Below are 19685 nucleotides of genomic sequence, written 5' to 3'. Positions count from 1 at the left end.
GGTCTGTACCTTTGATTAGTAGAAGGTTTGAGGATACACATGTGCAAGGTTCACCAACTCTTGACTCGAGGCCCCTGATGGCCCAGCACCACCCCATCCATGTTGCGACAATGGACACTTCTGTGCGGCCTGTTCTTGAAGTTATGAGAGGACGAGCTGGAAAAACAGCCGCCTGGTGTTCGGAGCCGTCCATATCGAGAAGCGTTGAATAGACGACCAAGGCAAAAGTTGAACCCTGGATCATAATACAATCAGCCGACATTGCAGCAATCCCTGATGTCCTTTTTCCCCTAAGCTAAGGTTTAAGACCGTGCAGTTGTCTCACGTCGACCTAACCCGAGTCTATGAGGCTTCGATTTCCCACAGAAATTATTCCAGATCCTTCAAGATACATTTCTCTTTGCCCTCTACCTATCACATATTCTTACTAAGCTTAATCTACTGCCTGTCACACGAGGCTCAACTAACAAAGGTATGATCCCTTGGCCTATAACTAATGTTTATGACGATGCAATAACTCAAGACTGAGCATTTCATAGGTCCAATTGACATCACCACCCCAATTACCCTCCTACTACTCCTTCTACTCAACCGACCAAAAGTGCGACACTTGCCCTGCCCTCGGTGGTGTTTCGTGTTTGCGAAGCCAATAAGAAAAAGTGGCTGATACTCGGCCAATCACGACCATAAGCGATAAGCGCCTTGAGATGCTCACGGTCCTACGCCTAACTCGATCCTCGCGGATGGATGCTCCCAATCCATTGTTGGCCAGGCATGGAGGATCCAAGCCCGAGCCCGGCTTATTCGAGGCCAGTACGTCATAATCGGCAGACGTGCGCACCCACAGGCTATATGGCATCTGTGCAAGTGGCTTTGAGCGTTGGTTCACAATATACAGGTTTTACGAGTAGAGGAAGAGGCAGCCCGTGAGCTCGAGGCAGAGATCTGGAGCAACCTTGACCAAACAAAGTACATGAGGAAATCCAAACCAACCGAGTATTCAACATTGAAGAATATATTACCGTCTCGGTCTATCATCTATCGGTACATATTCTGTACTTTATTGGTAGAACATTAAGTATGCGTAGGTCTCTATGTCGACTAAAAGCGGCACCTGAGACGGTGTGACTTCTCCCATACTCCCCTTCCCTTCTTCCTTTAATACATTCTCTCCACGCCGAATATAATACCCGTCACAATTACCAAAGCACATTCTCGAAAGATACGCTTCCTTAACCTATTCCCAATGTCCGGGGTAAAAATGTCAGCTAATGATAGTCATTTTACAGCTCCAATATTTCCAACCTGCCATAGTTGCCGTCACAATCTCCACATCTCACGCTGGGGAAAGCAAGACACATGCCCTCCCCTCGAAGATCTAATTTGAATTGTATCGAAAGGCCTGACCAGGAAGAGTGGCAGATCCCCGGCCCATTTTGACCTTCACCTTGAGTTACTCACCCAGGTGCGCCTGGTGACACTTGGCTGGCAAATGCTCGCAGGATCATCATTATCCAAGCGAAGACTGCTAGGCGACACATGGAAGAAATGGTAACGCAACACAACCTGCACGGGAAACCACCAAGTGCGCAGGTCTCATGGCGCCTCCAGCCATTGCTGGAGGCCATTGTCCGCAATATGGCGATGTTACGACCTGAAAGAAGGCTGCAGGGGAGGCGGAAGTAGAGATCTGGTTGGATCCCTGGGCACCTAGCAAGGCCCACGTGTAGAATTTCAGGTCACAAAGTCAATGGTCATGCACATACGCACCCACCTGCCTAGGGCACCTCACTTTACACTTTCATCACAGTGAATCATCCCATCATCCTCAGATGAGATGCCTTACTGAGTCTTCATTCGCTAGCTTGCTTGCTCCGGGCCATGCATTAAAGGTCTTCTCTTGATAGATTGAATTCAGGAACGTTGATCTCTTGGTTCTCCCCAGCTTTTGTTTGGTAGCACTGAACACCTTTAACTTCAAGCATGATCAAATCAGCCTTCTGTCAGATATCGCTTGCTATCAATTAGGACTCACTGTATAGTTATATATTCTATTAATATGGGCGGGTTTAAAGCCGTCTTAATATACTCAGGATCTCGTTAGTACCTATGGCTACAGGCGCTAGCTACACCTCGCGATCATTGCTCCTTCCTTAGGGTGACAGTCGCTCTCACCCCCTTCCTCGTGAAAGTGCAGGTTTTCATACCAGTTAGCATTTAGGATGTTCTGCACTTCTCTTCTGATTTTCACCACAATCTCACTAGAGAAATTCACTACAACAACTAAAGGTATAGTCCGTTCGTCTATATCTAACATATATCCATTGATTGCGAAGCGAGAACCTATGACTAAAAGTTTCATAGGACAAACATTGCAACACATTTAAAGCTTCCTATTGCGTCCCCGTTTTCACCTGCAGAAAGTGAGACTCACACCGTCCCCCAATACTTTACATACCCACATTGCAAAAGCAAAGCTGACGGGAAAAGTGGCCGACACTCGGCCCATTCAGGCCCTTGATAACGAGCAGCTTGAGTGGCTCACCAATCTGCGACTGGCCAACACTTGGCGAGCCCATGCTCGCAGATCGATCATCCGACAGGCTCGGACAATCCGAATCCGGGCATACCAGGTTAGAATGCAATACGAGACCGACGGGCAGCCTCCTCGTGCCCAGACGCTACGGGGGCTCAGGCGATGGCTACAGGCGCTGATTGGTAGCATGCAAATGCTACGGGCAGAAGAGGCTGCCCGCCAGCTAGAAAACGAGATCTGGGCCAGCGTACAACAATAGGCGATGGAGAACATTTGTGTGGGAGGGGTGCCGTTGAAACCAATCAAAAAGCCAATGAACATCCAATATTAGAGCGACGGGCCCATCATCTCAACGGATACCAAGCACTGAATCTGATTCGGAGTCTGATATCCCGTCTTCTTCTGTCAACCATCCTCCTTCTACCAAAAGGGACAAGAGAGACCAAGGTTGAGGTCAAATATCCTTATCTCGTCAGATGGGTAATGCCGTTATGAGTTGCTTTAGACTTGTACAGGGAGGAAGTATGACTACAAAAAGCCGATATCTTTTGTATTTCTTCTTAGCGGTTTACTATTGCAGATAGACAATGAATACTTCCTCACATTCTCTCTGTGTGCCTCTGTGGTTCAGATCAGATTCAACAAAACAAAGGTCTATATGGGGTATAAGACCTAAAAGTGATCAGAATTCTAGGATGCAACATTGAAGCAAACATCTATTCCTATGGTCCATGATTGCAATTCTCTACTTTCACTAGGAGTAGTATAAGCTTCCATTGAAATTTTCAGTTCCTGTGTGCCTTTGTTGCCTTATGGATGCGTAGGGTAACATTTTCTTTCAGGACGTTTGTCATGGGGCCCCATTGCCTATATAAAGTCGTCAAAACTCACCTTCTTCTTACTTCTCACTCAGAACAAGCATCCTTTGGGTAGAGCACGATTTTAAATATCAGTTTACCATAACATTTGGGCGACACTATATATACTATATTACTCTGTCTAGCTTTTCAAATACATATATAATAAAATCTCTAGCTCAAGCCTCGAATCCAGAACCCGCCGCGTTTAACCCTTCTGGAAATCCTTCGTCCTACCGTGCAAATTCCTACCGTGCATACCACACTGAGTCCCCGCCGGCCACCCCAAGATCAAGCAAAGGCCAATCCCCGAACGTTACCCCGATTTGGAATGGAGGAGATAGGGCGAATCAGACCGGGGTTGGTGAAAAGCGCTTCGTTGAACCAACTTCAAGGTACCTACTTTGGTAGGTAAGATCCTCCACATTGGACTTTTCTTTCTTGTTCAACCCTCTCATACTTACAGGCGTTTTGCACCCAGAAATTACGATATACGACCTTTCAGCAGAGAACAACTATCGTGAGGCGGTAGGCTAAGAGTCTCCATTCTGAAGCTGCGAATTCAAAATTCAAAGCTATCGAAAGTGAGGTCAGCGTCCTCCCAACTTGATCATAAACAAGACTCTGACTATGGAAAGGTGGTCGATAATTGACCGATTCCAGCCCTGAGCAACGAGCAGCTAGAGCTGCAGACCCAGCTGCACCTAAGTTGGGGCTGGCGCAACAATGCGCGCAGGGTGATCATCCGAAAGACGCGGATGATCACACGCCGGGCCATCAATATCCAAATCGAATACGCGACAAATAACAAAGAATAAAAGCCACAAGGAGGCGCAAAGGTGGCAGATGCTCGGCCTATTCAGGCCACCGGTAGCGAGAGGCCCTTGTGTTGCTGGCCCAGCTTACAGGCTCTTCCTTCGAAACCGCGAAAAGTGAGACACATGCCTCCCTTTGATGATTTTCCCACCCGTATTACAAAGGCTGACAGGAACAAGTGCCCGGTGCCAGGCAGATCCCGGCCCCTGACAATGAACAGGTCGAACTGCTTACCCAGCTGCGCCTAGCTCGGACCTGGCGGTATAACGACCGTAGGGCAATCATCCGCGACGCGCGGATGATTAGACGCCGTGCCGTCAACATCCAAGTTGAATACGCAACGAACGGGCAGCCTCCTCGGGCCAGGATGCTGCGGGGCCTCCGCCAATGGCTTGAGGTTCTAATGTCTATTATGCAGAGCCTGTAACAAAAGATGACCGATTCTAGGCAGATCCCGGCCCCTAATAATGAGTAGCTCGAGCTGCTCACCTGGCTGCGGCTGGTCCATACCTGGCGCAACAATGCCCGCAGGACAATTATCCGCGAGGCGCGGATGATCACCCGTCGCGCTGTGAATATCCAAATTCAATAAGCAACAAACGGGCAGCCTCCTCGGGCCAGGATGCTGCGGGCCCTCCGCCGATGGCTCCAGGCTCTAATTCACAATATGCCGTTCCTACGGGCCAAAGAGGAGGCTGCCCGTGAGATCGAAGCTGAGATCTAGAGGGTGTCAGATAAACCAAGTACATGCTTACCGACGCTGAACATTGAAGGGATCATTTCTCAGCGTACTATGTTCCCCAAGTGGCTTGTTTTCTGGGCCGGGCGGGAGAGCCCTGAGAACAAACCACACAGTCAGCAACCTTTCAATACTCAATGTGGAAGTTTGAAAGACGCAGCCTGAGTTTGATGCTGAGTTGTATGAGGTTGGATCAAGGGCAATTCGTCAAGCTAGTGTCAGATCTCCCACCTGGAGATCTTCTTGTGACTTTTATTCTTTGTTATAATATATATATTCTTATGTATATTTCTATATGGTCCTGACTGGAGGTGGGGAGCTGGATTGGGATCGCCAGGATGCAGCGTCGAATGCTTTACGAGTACCACAGGCAGGTACACCAAGACTTGGTCAGGTTCCAAGATCAAACTCCAGAAACGTACAAATGATGGGAGATCTGAGCAAGCTGAAGCAAAAATCTGGACAAAGCCACCTCGGCCATGTTCTAACGAGTCCCCTGATTTATACTGGGTTCTCTAACTATTAACGCCGAGCCTACCTACAAGGTGGGAAAGCGATGACTCTGGTTGTAAAATTTTATAAAATTAAGGAACTGTCCATTTTCATCTTCTATTAATAGAAATTTAACCGTAGATACTTCTCTGCCCTGAACTAACGCTGAATAAATTTCCCTTTAAGTTTTCCATTGCTGTCATCATGTTCCATTAATTGCAAGGTTAAGATAATAAGGGAAGTCCTATTTTCTATTTATATTTATACTTAGGATAATATACTAATAGATAGCTATATAGAACTAAATATCCGAGGAAGGGGAACATCAGATAACTCGGAGAGTCTGGGTGAGGCCTGGGATCTGCAGACGCGGGTGGATGACGGCAACCCACCAATAAAATTCTGAAAACGCCGCAGGTGGGGCTCACAACCGAACAAATCAATATCATCAAGTCGAATCGGATACAGCACCTTTCGGGTCCTCGTTCCATCATGTTCCGGCCTAGCTGATGGGGAATTCCACCATAGGTTGAGGAGGATTATAAAACTCGGAATGGGGACCCTACCTACCGCCAAGGAGTATTGGTTGTCTCTTATACCACAATGACCCACCCAACAATCACACCTCCGTCTGTCGAGCAACATTCATCTGGCTTCGGCATTGGAGTCCCCTCCCCACGGTTATCCTGGCGATTTTCGACCACGTCCGACGATAACGTGAAAGGATGGAAGCAAACTGCATACGAAATCCAGACATCTCGACCCTCAAGATCGATCGAGACCCACCAAGTGATAGGAAATGCCTCCGTTCTCGTCCCGTGGCCAAGCGAACCGCTGAAATCACGCGAGAGTGCCCGGGTACGGGTTCGATCATACGGGACATCCGACGGACAGGCCCAGAGTGGGCCGACAAGCTGGTCACCGTGGACTACTGTTGAGTGCGGTTTGCTCGCCCGCGATGATTGGATTGCCGTTCCCATCGCCAGCGCGATACGTCAACCACAAGACAGCCCCCTACGCCCATTGAGATTTCGAAAATCATTTTGCCTTGGCAATGGGGCAATCGACCGAGCGCGCCTATACATCACCAGCCTAGGCGTATATCGAGCCTTCATCAATGGCCAGAAAGTCGGAGATCAATGCATGGCTCCCGGTTGGACCAGTTACCAGCATCGCTTAAATTACCAAGTGTATGATGTTGCGCCGCTCCTGAACTTGAATGGCCCCAATGTCATTGCAGTAGAGGTCGGTGAAGGATGGTATGCAACGCGCCTTGGATTTCTTGGAGGGCGCAGACAGCTTTATGGAGATCGTCTTGCCGTGCTTGCCCAGCTGGAGGTACGACCGCAGAATAATGTCCCCGATATATCTGTGGTAACCGACTCGACGTGGGCCTGTTGCCCAAGTGCTGTCATAAAGAGTGAAATCTATGACGGCGAAGTCTATGATGCGCGCGAGGAAGACCTCAGTTGGAACTCCCCCGCTGCAGAAACGAATCAAGCGGCCTCCTGGATTCCGGCTCAGGAGTTGCCCTTCACGACTGCCACCCTGGTTGCTCCAGATGCGCCACCGGTTCGCGTTACCGAAGAACGAAAGCCAATAAAGATCCTGAAAACACCATCGGGAAAGACGGTAATTGATTTCGGTCAAAATCTGGTCGGTCGAGTGCGCATCAGCTCCATGAACAAACCGTTGGGTAGCGAGGTTACGTTGACCCACGCAGAGGTCCTGGAACATGGAGAAATTGGAACTCGGCCGTTGCGACATGCAAAATGTACAGATAAAATTATCTCTGCCGGGATTGAGCTGAACGACTGGTCACCGCAATATACCTTTCATGGTTTTCGATATGTTCAGGTCGATGGCTGGACCGATCAAGATCCCCCCTTGATGACCAACATGACCGCGCTTGTATTGCACACGGATATGGCTCGCACTGGTTGGTTCACATGTTCCCATCCCATGGTAAATCAGCTCCACGAGAACGCCTGGTGGAGTATGCGTGGCAATTTTCTCTCTATTCCGACTGATTGCCCCCAGCGGGACGAGCGCCTTGGATGGACAGGTGATATTCAGATCTTCTGTCAGTCGGCCAACTTCCTTTACGACACTGCTGGGATGTTAGGAGATTGGCTCAAAGATGTGGCGGCAGAGCAGCTCCTAGATGGTGACGGCTGCGTCCCTCCATTTGTTGTCCCGAATGTCATTAGTGAGAAGTTGTGGCCTCACCTTCCACAAGCCATTTGGGATGACGTGGTCGTCTTGACACCCTGGGATCTTTACTGTTCCTATGGGGACATTGGTATCCTTCGTCGACAATATCCGAGTATGCTGGCATGGATCGATCGTGGCATTCGAAGGGGCCCGGATGGTCTGTGGGATCCTGAGCTTTGGCAGTTGGGGGATTGGCTGGATCCCACCGCTCCCCCAATTGAGCCAGGTGATGCTCGCACTAACGGAACGCTGGTGGCAGATGCCTATCTTGTACATGTGACTAGTACAATGGCCCAAATCAGCAGCGCTCTTGGGGAGACAGCAGATGCCACTCGGTTCCAATCAGACGCCTGCCAACTCAAGTCTACATTCCAAGCCAAGTATATTGCGCAGTCAGGCTTGGTAGTAGGAGATACCCAGACGGCTCTCAGTCTTGCTATTATGTTCGATCTACATTCCACCTCCACAGAAGCTGCGACCGCTGCTGCCCGCTTGGTTCATTTGGTCAGATTAGCCAAATTCCGAGTCGCCACTGGTTTCGCCGGCACTCCGCTTATCACCCACGCGCTTACAAAATCGGGTCATCACCAAGTTGCCTACCGCATGTTGCTAGAAAAGGGCTGCCCGTCATGGATGTATCCTATCACCATGGGAGCAACCACCATGTGGGAACGATGGGATAGCATGCTTCCGGATGGGTCCATCAATCCAGGGGAGATGACTAGCTTCAATCACTACGCGCTTGGCTCGATCATCAACTGGCTACACTCTAGTGTTGGAGGGGTAACACCAGTTTCACCAGGGTGGAAGGAAATCCGAGTTGAGCCAATACCGGGTGGTACAATTGACTCTGCTGAAGTTGCCTATGAAACGCCCTATGGACGATTGGAATGCCGATGGAGGATTTACCCCGAGGATAATCAATTCAGGTTGGAACTCTTGGTGCCTCCGAACTCCTCTGCATTGGTTATATTACCAAGTGAGCAGCACAGGCAGACACGCCGTGAACTTGATATAAGTCGGGACGGGACATGGATTGGATCCGGGCGTTATCACTTCTCATGTCAATGGGACGCAAGTAGCTATAGGTATGGGTGGCCTCCAAACCCGATCATTCCCATTATGCGGAGTCCTGAGCCTGAGAGCATTGCTTGAGTAAATATATACGTCGTATGGGGGCACTTCCGATTTCAAGACTTCAACCTAGATAAAACGACAACAATATTCAGGATTAGTTTACACAATGTACTATCATGACTTGGTTCCCCGGTTACCCATCCCTAACCGGAGACCGGCTATTCTATACTCCGTATGTGAGTCAGTAGGCCCACAAACCCCACAAACGCGGATTTGGTAACTCGGTCAATGTGGGAGGTCCGCAGATTGAATCGCGCCGAGAGGCTGTACGCTGAATTCAGCGCGTGAATGGCAGAATACACTTGCTGGGGCTGGAAAACTGAGTTTGTGGTCTATTTGGATTGTTTGAATACAACATAGTTATCGGTTTTTGACTTTCTTGAAGACTAATTGTGATTGGTGGACGGGAACAATATTTAAGTTACCAACTCTCCGTACATACTAGCCTCATGTTATTTCTAAAACCACAGTGCCGTCATATACCATTCACTTTCGGCTAGGAGGGTGACAAGGGGTGAAACTGTTTAGTTAGTCTCTAATATGCTCCGATACCCTCCCCAAGAGCATGTGAGTGCCGAGTTTTCGTCCCGAGAACACACCGAACGCCGATACTTCCCTAGCGCGCACTAGCGTCTGGACCTAATTTAGCTATAAGGTTACCCCACACCGGCGGTGTCTTCAGGTCCTGATTGGTGCATCGCCGCCAACCTGACTCCACTTGGCTCGGACCATTTCTCATCACCCTCCAGCCCCCATGGGACCGTTGAGAATTATGTGTGGGAATTATTTGCGGGGTTTCTCGGTATAAACCACACCGAGTATTGCATCATCCTTGCTAACGGGATATCCGATGGCTTCGGCCAGTCGTCGCATCTTGAGACATGTAGGCGCCTGATGGTTTTGAGATTTTCATATTGACTTCGAAATCGTGTTCACTGGCCTCCACACCCCGAAGCCAAAAACCGCCATGCAAATTTCTCGCTGTGGCATTCATGGTTTCCATGAAGTGCTCGGAATTGACACTGATGAGATCCGCTTCTACTGGGCAATTGAGAGCGAAGACAAAAATGCGACTCAAGTTTTCTATCGCATTGTAGTGACAACCGATGCCGCAGAACTCGAATCAGACAGACCGGATATTTCCAAACTGGTCTGGGATTCCGGACGCGTTGAGAGCAATGAACAAAGAAACATCCTCTGCAAGCCTTCCACTGGCTTCCAGTCTACTACCAGCCATTTCTGGAGAATCACAGTGTGGGACCAAACCAACAATGCCCACCATACCGCGGCGAACCACTTCTTCACGGCGTATCCGCGGTCTCATCTTCTAACACCATACAGTATGAACCAGACATATATGCCTCACAGCAGTCTGATTTTCAAGTCTTGGTTCGAGGACGAGGCAAATCGCTGGAAAGCGGTTTGGATCGGCGACGGAGGGGACAAGCCCATTTACCTCAGGAAGGCCTTTGAGTTGGCCCAAAAGCCTGTTCGGGCTATCCTGTTCGCGTCGGGACTCGGTCACTTCAATATGTCGGTCAATGGCCAGCCGGCTTCTGACCATCGGCTTGATCCAGGCTGGACCAATTACCACCGCCGCGTCCAGTTTACCTCGTACGATGTGACGGGCCATCTTGATTCTGGACACAACGCCCTGGGTGTTCATTTGGGCAATGGCTTCTACGCTGGAGACAAAGGTGGCGATGATCGCTTCTTCTGGCCCATGTACGAGGATAATACATACGTCCGGTACGGGAATGAGCTTTGCTTCTTCGGTGAACTGCATCTTTTCTATGGGAATGGCGAGCACACTGTTCTCATTTCTGATGGCTCCTGGAAAGTGAGCAAGAGCGCTACCACACTGGCAAACATCTATGCCTCCGAGAACCATGATCGACGTCGTTATCCTTCAGGCTGGGACTCCGCTAGTTTTGACGATACCGAATGGGCGCCAGCCAAGCCTCTTACTGGCCCTAGAGGCCATATTTATTACCAGACCCAGCCACCGGTTGTATTGCATGAAACCTTCCAGCCAAGGAAAGTCCACAGTCCCAGGAAGGGTGTTGTCTGTTATGACTTGGGGCAGAATGCATCGACCATGGTGAAAATCGCCGTCGAAGGCGCGGCGGGCTCGGAGATTATTGTTCGATACTCTGAGACAGTCAGAGAAGATGGCACTGTTTTGATGCCTGATCCCTTGTTCAAGGAGTTCGAGACGGGTGTCTTTTCGAGAATCATCCTGTCCGGTACGGGTCAGCCGGAGATATGGGAACCAGACTTTAGCTTCACAAGTGCCAGATACATTCAAGTCGAGGGTGTATCTTTGGATGCAGGTAGCGGATTGCCTGTCATACATTCTGCTGTTGGTCGTCATATTTCGTCCGCGGCTAGGAAGCTTGGACATATGACAACCGACAAAGCCGATGTCAACTCCTTGCTGAGTGCCCTGTATTGGTCGTTCAGCAGCAACCTCTTCAGCTACCACACGGATTGCCCACAGATCGAGAAGTTTGGTTGGCTCGAAGTTACCCATCTACTGGCTCCAGCTACACAATACATTCGCGACATGGAGAGCTTGTACACCAAGATTCTCGATGACATTCTGGACAGCCAGGAGCCCAGTGGTCTTGTGCCAACAATGGCACCGGAAATACGCTATATGTGTGGTCCTCTCCATGACACCATCACCTGGGGCTGCGCACTGTGTCTGCTTCCGGATATCCTGCGGCAATACTACGGTTCCACACACGTCATCCCCAAGGTGTACCCCGCTGCGGTTCGATATATGGAATACATGAAGACCAAAGAGCGCAAGGGTGGATTGATCGAGCACGGTCTCGGCGACTGGGGGCGAGGTATCGCCTTCGGCAACAACCAAGCAAACATCGAGACAGCGGTGTATTACCGCTGCCTGCAATGCGTTGAGATGATGGCGCACGAGCTGGGCAAGCTCCAAGAAGCGGAGAAATTTAAACAGTGGTCTGCTCGGATCTACGACGTCTACAATCAGCACCTCTTGGTGACTGATGACCAGTCGCGCCCCTATGCTTACTATACATCTCTCGATAACTACCCAGAAAGGGACTGCGACGCAATCGCGCAAGCGATGGCTTTGCAATTTGGTCTCGTACCCACCAAGTTCCACAGCGACGTCATGGCAGCTTTCCTGGACGACGTAGCCGATGGCAAGATCCGCGCTGGTGAAATCGGACTACGCTTCCTCTTCAACACGCTCGCTGATGCGAAGCGGCCGGACCTTGTTTTGCAGATGGTGAGGCAAGAGGAGCATCCATCATACATGCGTTTCCTACGCCGTGGAGAGACTACGCTTCTGGAGTTCTGGCAGGATGAATGCCGTAGCAAGTGTCATGACATGCTGGGCACAATCTATGAGTGGTTCTATGCTGCTGTCCTTGGGCTGAAGCCTGTTTCGGAGGCGTACCGGACCTTCGAGATTAATCCTCCTTACGAGTCCGAGTTCGACCATGTTAAGGGATCTGTCGATTCCCCCTATGGGTTGATTTTGATCGAGTTCATGCGTACCGACAAGACTTCGGTGAAACTGGACCTTCAGGTGCCGTTCGGGACTACTGCTATCGTCAAACTTCCGGCCGATATGAGGCAGGCTGAAATTGGCTCTGCAAAGGAAGCAATCAAGTCTGTTCACGGGAGAGAATTGGAGCTTAGCCATGGGTCGTACACTGTATTCGTTCAGCTATAGGTCATAGAATTATAATATTTTACTTTTAGAGATAAATGGAGCTATATTCGTTACTGAATGTTCTTTTCTTTACCATTTTCTTATGCGTTGCCAATTGCTCCTAACCCGCTGCGGCCGGGGCGGCCGTGCACCTAAGGTACCTAGGGGGTTCCAGCTGACGGGGACTAGAAAAAATTCTTACATAATTTCTAGTCCCCCCGGGGCCGTCAGCACCCTGACTAGAAATTATGTAATCACTTTTTCTACAGCTGGAAACCGAGCGCTCACCTAACTATAACGAATAAGACGTCATCTTACCTTCCCCTAAGCTCTCAGCGTAACAGTAAGGCCGACATCAACTCTGGCACGATTGAGGCAAGATCTTGACACGATTAATTTTGACGGCCCAGTATTCCACGTGCTCGCTTGTTACTACCGATAAATCCCTGGACCCTGGGTCTGGACCCCCAATCATGTCCACTCTTCACGAGCTTCTTCACCGACAGCGACCAGGACCATGGCAAGAATTCCGCGCTCGGCCTTGTGTCTTCCTCGCAAAAATGCTTTATGGTTGGTACGAGCCTATTCCAGCTACGCCACTCGCAAAACCTATCGCGGTTGTCTGTATCTCTGATACCCACAACACCCGACCCGACGTCCATGATGGAGACATACTCATCCATGCTGGTGATCTCACACAATCTGGATCTTTTCAGGAACTTCAAGATTCGATCACCTGGTTACGCAGCCTGCCTCATCCCACCAAAATTGTGATTGCTGGCAATCATGACCTACTACTTGATTCAGCGCGGGATGATGTGTCCCATCAAACAGCCTCCGAGCGAACTCAAATCGACTGGGGGGATATAATCTACCTCGAAAACGAGGAAGTAACAATTTATTGCCCAAATGGTCGTCAACTGAGGGTCTACGGAAGTCCCTACTCTTGCCGCCATGGCAACTGGGCCTTTCAATATCCCCGAAATCAAGATGTATGGGCTGGCTCAATACCAGATGGAATTGATGTGCTAATTACTCATGGTCCACCACTTGCTCATCTTGACTTACTGAAGTATGGCTGTCCTTATTTGCTACAGTCCTTATGGAGAATTCGGCCGAGGCTACATGTATTCGGCCATATACATGAGGGCTCAGGAACTGAGTTGATGCTGTTCAACAGGCTCCAGGAGGCTTATGAGGGCACTGTCGCTGCTGGAGGGGGCCTGAAAAATTTGCTGTTTACAGCTTGGGAGTTTGCTAAGGAAGTCCTACGCCGAGCTGTGGAAGCTAAATGTTTGCTTGTAAATCCTGCCATCGTTGGAGGGTTACGGGATAATGAACGAAGACAGTCTATCAAAGTTTTTATCTAATTTTACAATCTCGCTGACCAACCATACCTCTATACTTCTTCCCCACCAAAGGCCTAACACCCAGATTCCAAACTCACCGGCAGCTAACGTTACCGATTTTTTACAAATTGGTCATGACCTAATTCAGTTAGCGTGATGCGATTCCTCGGGCAAGATCAGACCGAAGGTCCGTGCTTTTCTGCTTAATTTTACCTTTGCCGTATGGCGAAACCGGAAAACCCGTACTCGCCACGCATGCCCTACCCCGACTCCTGACTCCTGGACACTAAAGGACGCCAAGGAACGATAGTTAACTAGTTCTCTTGTAGACTAGCTCCGTTATTGTTTCGCCAACCCGATCGTCTTTGATGTCTATATAATATTCCCCGGGTATCCCCACGGGGTATATCCCCATATTCTGTCTGAAATCTGCCATACTTCCCTGAACATTTCAAAGTCAGATTGCTCATCACCTCAGACAAGATGGCTAAATTCAAGACGTTGTTGACGGCTGTGTTCCTGGCCACTGGAGGTAAGCATTCCACATCAGCATGGTTCCACAGACAGGTACCACATACTAACACACTCTAACAGGTTTCCTTTTCGGTTATGACAGCGGTATTATCACATCTACTATCGGCCAAACCGAATTCATTAAATACTTCTCTGATCCCAACGACACCGTAACCGGTGGTATTGTCTCTGCATTTCAAGGCGGTGGTATCCTAGGCGCAATCATCAATATCTTCACCGGTGACCGTCTGGGCAGAAAGTGGTCTGTATTTACTGGCGCCGCTGTATCGTGCTTTGGGTGTGCGTTGCAGGCTGGTGCGATCAATCTGGTGATGCTCATCGTTGGCCGCTTTATTGCCGGTGTTGCGGTCGGCATGCTTACTTCTGTTATCCCCATGTATGCCGGTGAGATTGCCGAGGCTTCCTCGCGCGGTATGATGTCCGGTCTTCTGCAGTGGATGTTAAGTTGGGGCTATCTTGTCGCCCAGTGGCTGGGGTACGGATGTTCTTTCAATGCGACTTCCTTCCAGTGTGAGTGGATTATTCTACCCTTGGGATCGAGTGTTACTCGGTTTTAAGTGACATCTTTGGTTGGCTTGATACTGATTTTCTTTTTCCTAGGGCGCTTTCCTCTTGCTTTCCAGTGCGTTCCCGGCTTGGCCCTAGTCAGCGGAATTTTGTTCTTGAACGAGTCTCCGCGTTGGTTGATGGAAAAAGATCGCCACGAGGAAGCCCTTGCTTCACTGCAAAACCTACATGGTGACGGTACACCAGAGACAGCGCAGTACATCGAGCTAGAGTTCCAAGAAATCCGCGACACCATTCAGGCTGAGCGTATGCAGACGAAGGCCTCCTTGACCACAATCCTACGCAAGCCCTCTTGGCGGCGCCGACTCATCCTCGGCTGTGGCGTGCAAGCCTTCGGTGTTTTGTCCGGAATCAACGTCATCAACTACTACGGCACTCGTATATACGCAACGCTAGGATTTGACACACAAATGTCTCTGATGATCATCGGAATCTCTGGTGCCCTTTCCATTGTCTACTGCACTGGAGGCCTATGGGCATTGGATCGCGTGGGACGTATCAAGCCTCTCATCTTCTCTGCTGTGGGGATGGCTGGTGCACTAGTCTGCAATGCTGCCATGTCCCAGCACTGGGATGAGGGAAATCAGAATCAACTCCGGGCTATGGTGGCTATGAACTTTGTGTTCTCGTTCTTTTACACCTTCGTTGGCATCATTTCTTGGGTCTATCCTGCCGAGATCTTCCCTGTCGATATCCGTAACCAGGGTAATTCGATCACCACCTTCACTAACTGGACTATCAACCTTGTCCTCGCCCAGATCTCGCCGAGTGCCTTGTCCGGAATTGGCTTCCGTTACTTCTATGTCTTCTTTGTCTTCAACCTGATTGCTATGTTGTCATACATTTTCTTCTTCCCCGAGACACAAGGCAAGACACTGGAGCAAATGGATTCCTTGTTTGGTGATGAGGCTCCCCTAGCTGTTGAGGATGAGAAAAAGACAAGTGATGTGGTCATGGTGGAGGATACGAGCAAGTGATGCACAGAATTGTTTATTATATGGCATAATGCCTTAGCATATCGTCTGGGTGGGAACTTAAACCCACGGATGATTCTTGAACAAAGCATCCCTAACTCAAGATATATATCCACAACCTGTTGGTTCACTTTCATAACTGCGTGCTAGTAATAATGCTGTCTTTCAACGATATAGATTGTCCTTAATTTGTAATGTGTAGTTTTTCAGTGTAGTCCATCATTTTATTTGTAGATATTGGCCGTTTGTGTCGTTGGTCGGTTTCTTTGGGTTCCCAAATGGTCCATCCATGGATCAGCCCTAAAGGTGGATCAGGACCTTAGTCAGCAGACTGGTGCGGCATTTGAAACTGCCCCTTTGTTGGTCCTGACCGCCTAGCTTCCACCCCGTGAGAGCTGAGTTCGTCGCTGATGTATACGTGGACTCTCTTTTGTCTCTGACATCATGGATCGAGGCCATCCAAAGAGGGCAAGAGCTGGAGCTTGTGTCAACTGCCGGTAGGTTCTGGCTTATTTATGATTGACGTGACGTTAAATATAAAGTTTCAGCATACGCAAAAAACGGTGCAGTCCAGTAGGTGATGGGCATGGTTGCGAACTATGCCGGTCTCTCTCCATTCAATGTGGGCTTGATGATCCTTACTCTGTCTCCAGCCCATCGACCGGTCTCCACGGGACGACAATGCAAACGAGTCGGGAGGTCTTCCATGATTTGGTTCTACTATACTTTCGCTTCATACACAATGTCATTCATACCATGATTCACGAAGCAAGCTTCATGCACCAATTTAAAGAGGGCACAGCATCCATGATTCATATTTATGCCATGTGTGCACTCGCTGCTCGGTTTTCGGACGACCCTGTTTTCCATGGTATCGCCCGTGGGTCGCGGGGAAGCATTTACATATCCGAAGCTGTGCGTCTCTTCCAACAGTCTATTATTACTCCAAGTCTGGAGTCAATGCAGGGCCTTATCCTGATTGGCTACTACTATGGCGGGGAAGGGGATGGGAAAGCAAAGCACATCTACACTGGCCTGGCTAGGTTACACGCAGAAACCTTGTCTCTTTGGGAGATACCCAAGGATGGAAGCCTCCTCTCCCAAGAGGAACATCGTCGCACATGGCTCTCTGTGAACATTGCCAGTGACTGGTCGGCAATAGATATATCAGTCGAACCAATATCATTGAATCATGGTCTGGATGTCGATCTTCTCAAGTTCGATGATATTGCTTTCCAGAGTCTCGATCCATACCTGGTCCAAGGAACATATAGTTCACCTCAATCTCCGTACAACATGTGGGCTTATATGGCAAGGTCACTTGGCATTTTTAACCAGACTAGCGTCCTCCTGCGACGGATGAGCCAAGGTTCGATTTCTTTCCATGATTATTGCCAGGAGGCAGTGGTACTGGAAGGCCGTCTTGATGAATGGGAAAAAAGTCTGCCCCCGAATCTAAGGTACACCACAGAGAACATCACATCCTCTGTCAACCAACGGCTTGGTCGGACTTTCCTGGCAATGCATATTGGTTACCACCATTTTCGCCAAATTCTCTTTTTCCCCTTCCTCGATGCGCGCAGGAATCATGACAATATGAAGCTTACAAAAAATGCCTGGCAGTGCAAACGAAGCGCAGATATAATATCCGACATCTTACGGCATAGCACAGACACCGAAAATTGTGATTTGAACTGTTTCATCTACGGGCATATCGCTGTGATCAGCTCATGTGTTCATCTTCATACTCTGCTCTTCAGTGGTAACACTGGAGCACTTTCCATGGCACGACAATGGCTACTCTTAAACTTCAAGTACTTGATGGGCATCAAATCATACTGGCCCGTGGTTGAGCACTCTGTAAGTCCTCTATCTCGAAACTTTCCATACAAACACGCCTGACCGCGTCGGTAGGTGGCACGTCTGCGGAAATTCCAGAATTGCTGTCAGGATTCTGTCTCAGACCCGTTCGTGCTGGACAATTGGATGGCCCGCTTTGTGACCGAGCACACTTCCTACCCCTCCGAGCGCCAGGATTCCGCGGCAAATACCATTGATCCGGCTCTGCAGAGTACCACCGCGCGCAGTATATGTGCAGAACGTCATGTGCCTGATCATGACAATAATGCCAAGACTGGCTGTAGCATCGATGATTTATCCCATTTGTTATATGACCAACAAGTGACCAGCGAGGCTCTTGTCAACCATGCACTTGACTGGCTGCTTGAATGAAATTATGCGGAAAGCAACCTAAAACCAGACCTATCCCCGTTCCATAATTGGACAGTAAACAATGGATGATATCATACTCCCTGACTCAGGGCAAGCCGTATATCTCTGTGTTGGACGCAGCAAAATTTCTTTACCAATAGCGTGTCAAACGCGATTATCGCGGCCGCACACGCGTAGTTTTTCACCGAGGGCAAGAAATGTTTCATGTCACAATTATGGGCTTTTGTAATAGCGTCCCATACGTGCAACGACATATGGATTTGCTACTAAATTTGCCCACTTTTGTGCATAACTTGATGACCACGTCGCCGCATCCGACAGCTTCGAATTCCATGTCAAACATCTGTCCACAATCCTAGGAGTCGTTGAAAGACATTCGGTCTCCTTAGAGCCCAAGAAGGCTTACATCACGTTCCCCGAAGTTTCACTCAGGGTCAGCGGGTGGATGCTTTAGGTAACTATGGTGTTGTTTTCTGGCGAGAAATGCCGGAGCGAGAGTACAGTAACCATTAAAATTTGTTGTATTGGTAGAATCCAGGAGAATTAGTGTTCCTTACGTTTCCTGTGAGACGAGACTAGTTTCTTTGTGACGACACTTAATGGATGCTTTCATTGCATGTTTGAATCTTTGTTAGCAGGTCGTTAACTTGCTCCATATATAAACTTTGTCTGCCTCTCGCTGATGGAGATTATCCTTCACCAGGTCTCCATCTGATGTCTCTTCTATATATCACTTACAAGTTCATATATATGTATGTCCCCTACTATATACAAGTGGTTGACAGTATCGAATGTCCTTATTGTTGGTACTACACGAGGATCGCGCCTTCCTCGTGAAAATGTGCTTTCTCTTGTAGAAAGTACTATTTAACCTCTCTGTTGATCCTTTCTCGCATCTTCCTTCTTTTTCTCCCCACCTATTGCATTTTCAACTTCTTCAAAGCATACAAGGCATGATCCATTCAACGATGACCTAAAGCTAGATAAAACGGAAGCTAACAAACGCTGGTTACTTTCCAGGTGGACTTGAACACAGAATTTATCAACCTCTACCCCGGAATAGCAGTGAGACACAAATGTCATAACCGAAAAGTGGGGGACAATAGGCTCATTGCAGCCCCAGATAATGAGCAGCTAGAGCTACCCAGGTAGGTACTCACGGTTGTGAATCAGCAGATTCACTAGACAGGACTGACCGCCCCGTTCTTCATGAGACGGCAGGCATAACGTGCTCTGCACAGGTCACAATTCTCGCGCACCCACTCACGACACGCCTATAAGAATGGCCTATAAGAATGGGAGGAACAAATCGAAGTCCTGGTATGTCTCCATGGTCTTGACAGTATCGAGAGGCTAACATTGTAGTTATAGTTACGGGATGATAGTCGCGTCTTCCTCGCGAAGACGTGCTTTCTCTTGTAGCAATTACTATTTAGACTGTGTTCCTTCCACCTTGCTCATTTCCGATCATCATACCAAGTTATCTATTGTATGCCCTGGTGGTCCACTCATATATAAGCTCGGTCTACGACAAGGTA

The 19685-nt window shown here is 49.0% G+C and overlaps 6 protein-coding genes across 6 annotated transcripts; all 6 read left to right on the top strand.

The window, feature by feature from the left end:
• Positions 1-2222: 2222 nt before the first annotated feature.
• Positions 2223-2795, top strand: N7525_010112 (uncharacterized protein; the record flags this gene model as incomplete). Its single annotated transcript, XM_061214971.1, has 2 exons — positions 2223-2289; positions 2473-2795. The coding sequence occupies 2 exons, from the start codon at positions 2223-2225 to the stop codon at positions 2793-2795; spliced, it is 390 nt and encodes a 129-aa protein (XP_061067483.1).
• A 3248-nt stretch (positions 2796-6043) lies between these two features.
• On the top strand, positions 6044-8809 carry N7525_010111 (glycoside hydrolase family 78 protein; the record flags this gene model as incomplete). The annotated part of the gene is made up of 1 exon (XM_002560380.2): positions 6044-8809. One exon carries the CDS (start codon positions 6044-6046, stop codon positions 8807-8809), a length of 2766 nt encoding a protein of 921 aa, XP_002560426.2.
• Positions 8810-9758: 949 nt separating this feature from the next.
• N7525_010110 (uncharacterized protein) lies at positions 9759-12512 on the top strand (the record flags this gene model as incomplete). Its single annotated transcript, XM_002560379.2, has 1 exon — positions 9759-12512. One exon carries the CDS (start codon positions 9759-9761, stop codon positions 12510-12512), a length of 2754 nt encoding a protein of 917 aa, XP_002560425.2.
• A 452-nt stretch (positions 12513-12964) lies between these two features.
• N7525_010109 (metallophosphatase domain-containing protein) lies at positions 12965-13861 on the top strand (the record flags this gene model as incomplete). Its single annotated transcript, XM_002560378.2, has 1 exon — positions 12965-13861. The coding sequence occupies one exon, from the start codon at positions 12965-12967 to the stop codon at positions 13859-13861; it is 897 nt and encodes a 298-aa protein (XP_002560424.2).
• A 462-nt stretch (positions 13862-14323) lies between these two features.
• N7525_010108 (sugar porter family MFS transporter) lies at positions 14324-15918 on the top strand (the record flags this gene model as incomplete). The annotated part of the gene is made up of 3 exons (XM_002560377.1): positions 14324-14372; positions 14435-14884; positions 14975-15918. 3 exons carry the CDS (start codon positions 14324-14326, stop codon positions 15916-15918), a joined length of 1443 nt encoding a protein of 480 aa, XP_002560423.1.
• A 753-nt stretch (positions 15919-16671) lies between these two features.
• Positions 16672-18147, top strand: N7525_010107 (putative C6 transcription factor; the record flags this gene model as incomplete). Its single annotated transcript, XM_002560376.2, has 2 exons — positions 16672-17775; positions 17830-18147. The coding sequence occupies 2 exons, from the start codon at positions 16672-16674 to the stop codon at positions 18145-18147; spliced, it is 1422 nt and encodes a 473-aa protein (XP_002560422.2).
• Positions 18148-19685: the final 1538 nt, after the last annotated feature.

Source organism: Penicillium rubens (assembly GCF_028828025.1).
Source record: "Penicillium rubens strain IBT 27055 chromosome Unknown utg000004l_segment0_segment0, whole genome shotgun sequence".
NCBI lineage: Eukaryota > Fungi > Ascomycota > Eurotiomycetes > Eurotiales > Aspergillaceae > Penicillium > Penicillium rubens.
Note: the sequence above shows the minus strand (reverse complement) of the source record. Positions and strands in the feature narration are given on the sequence as shown.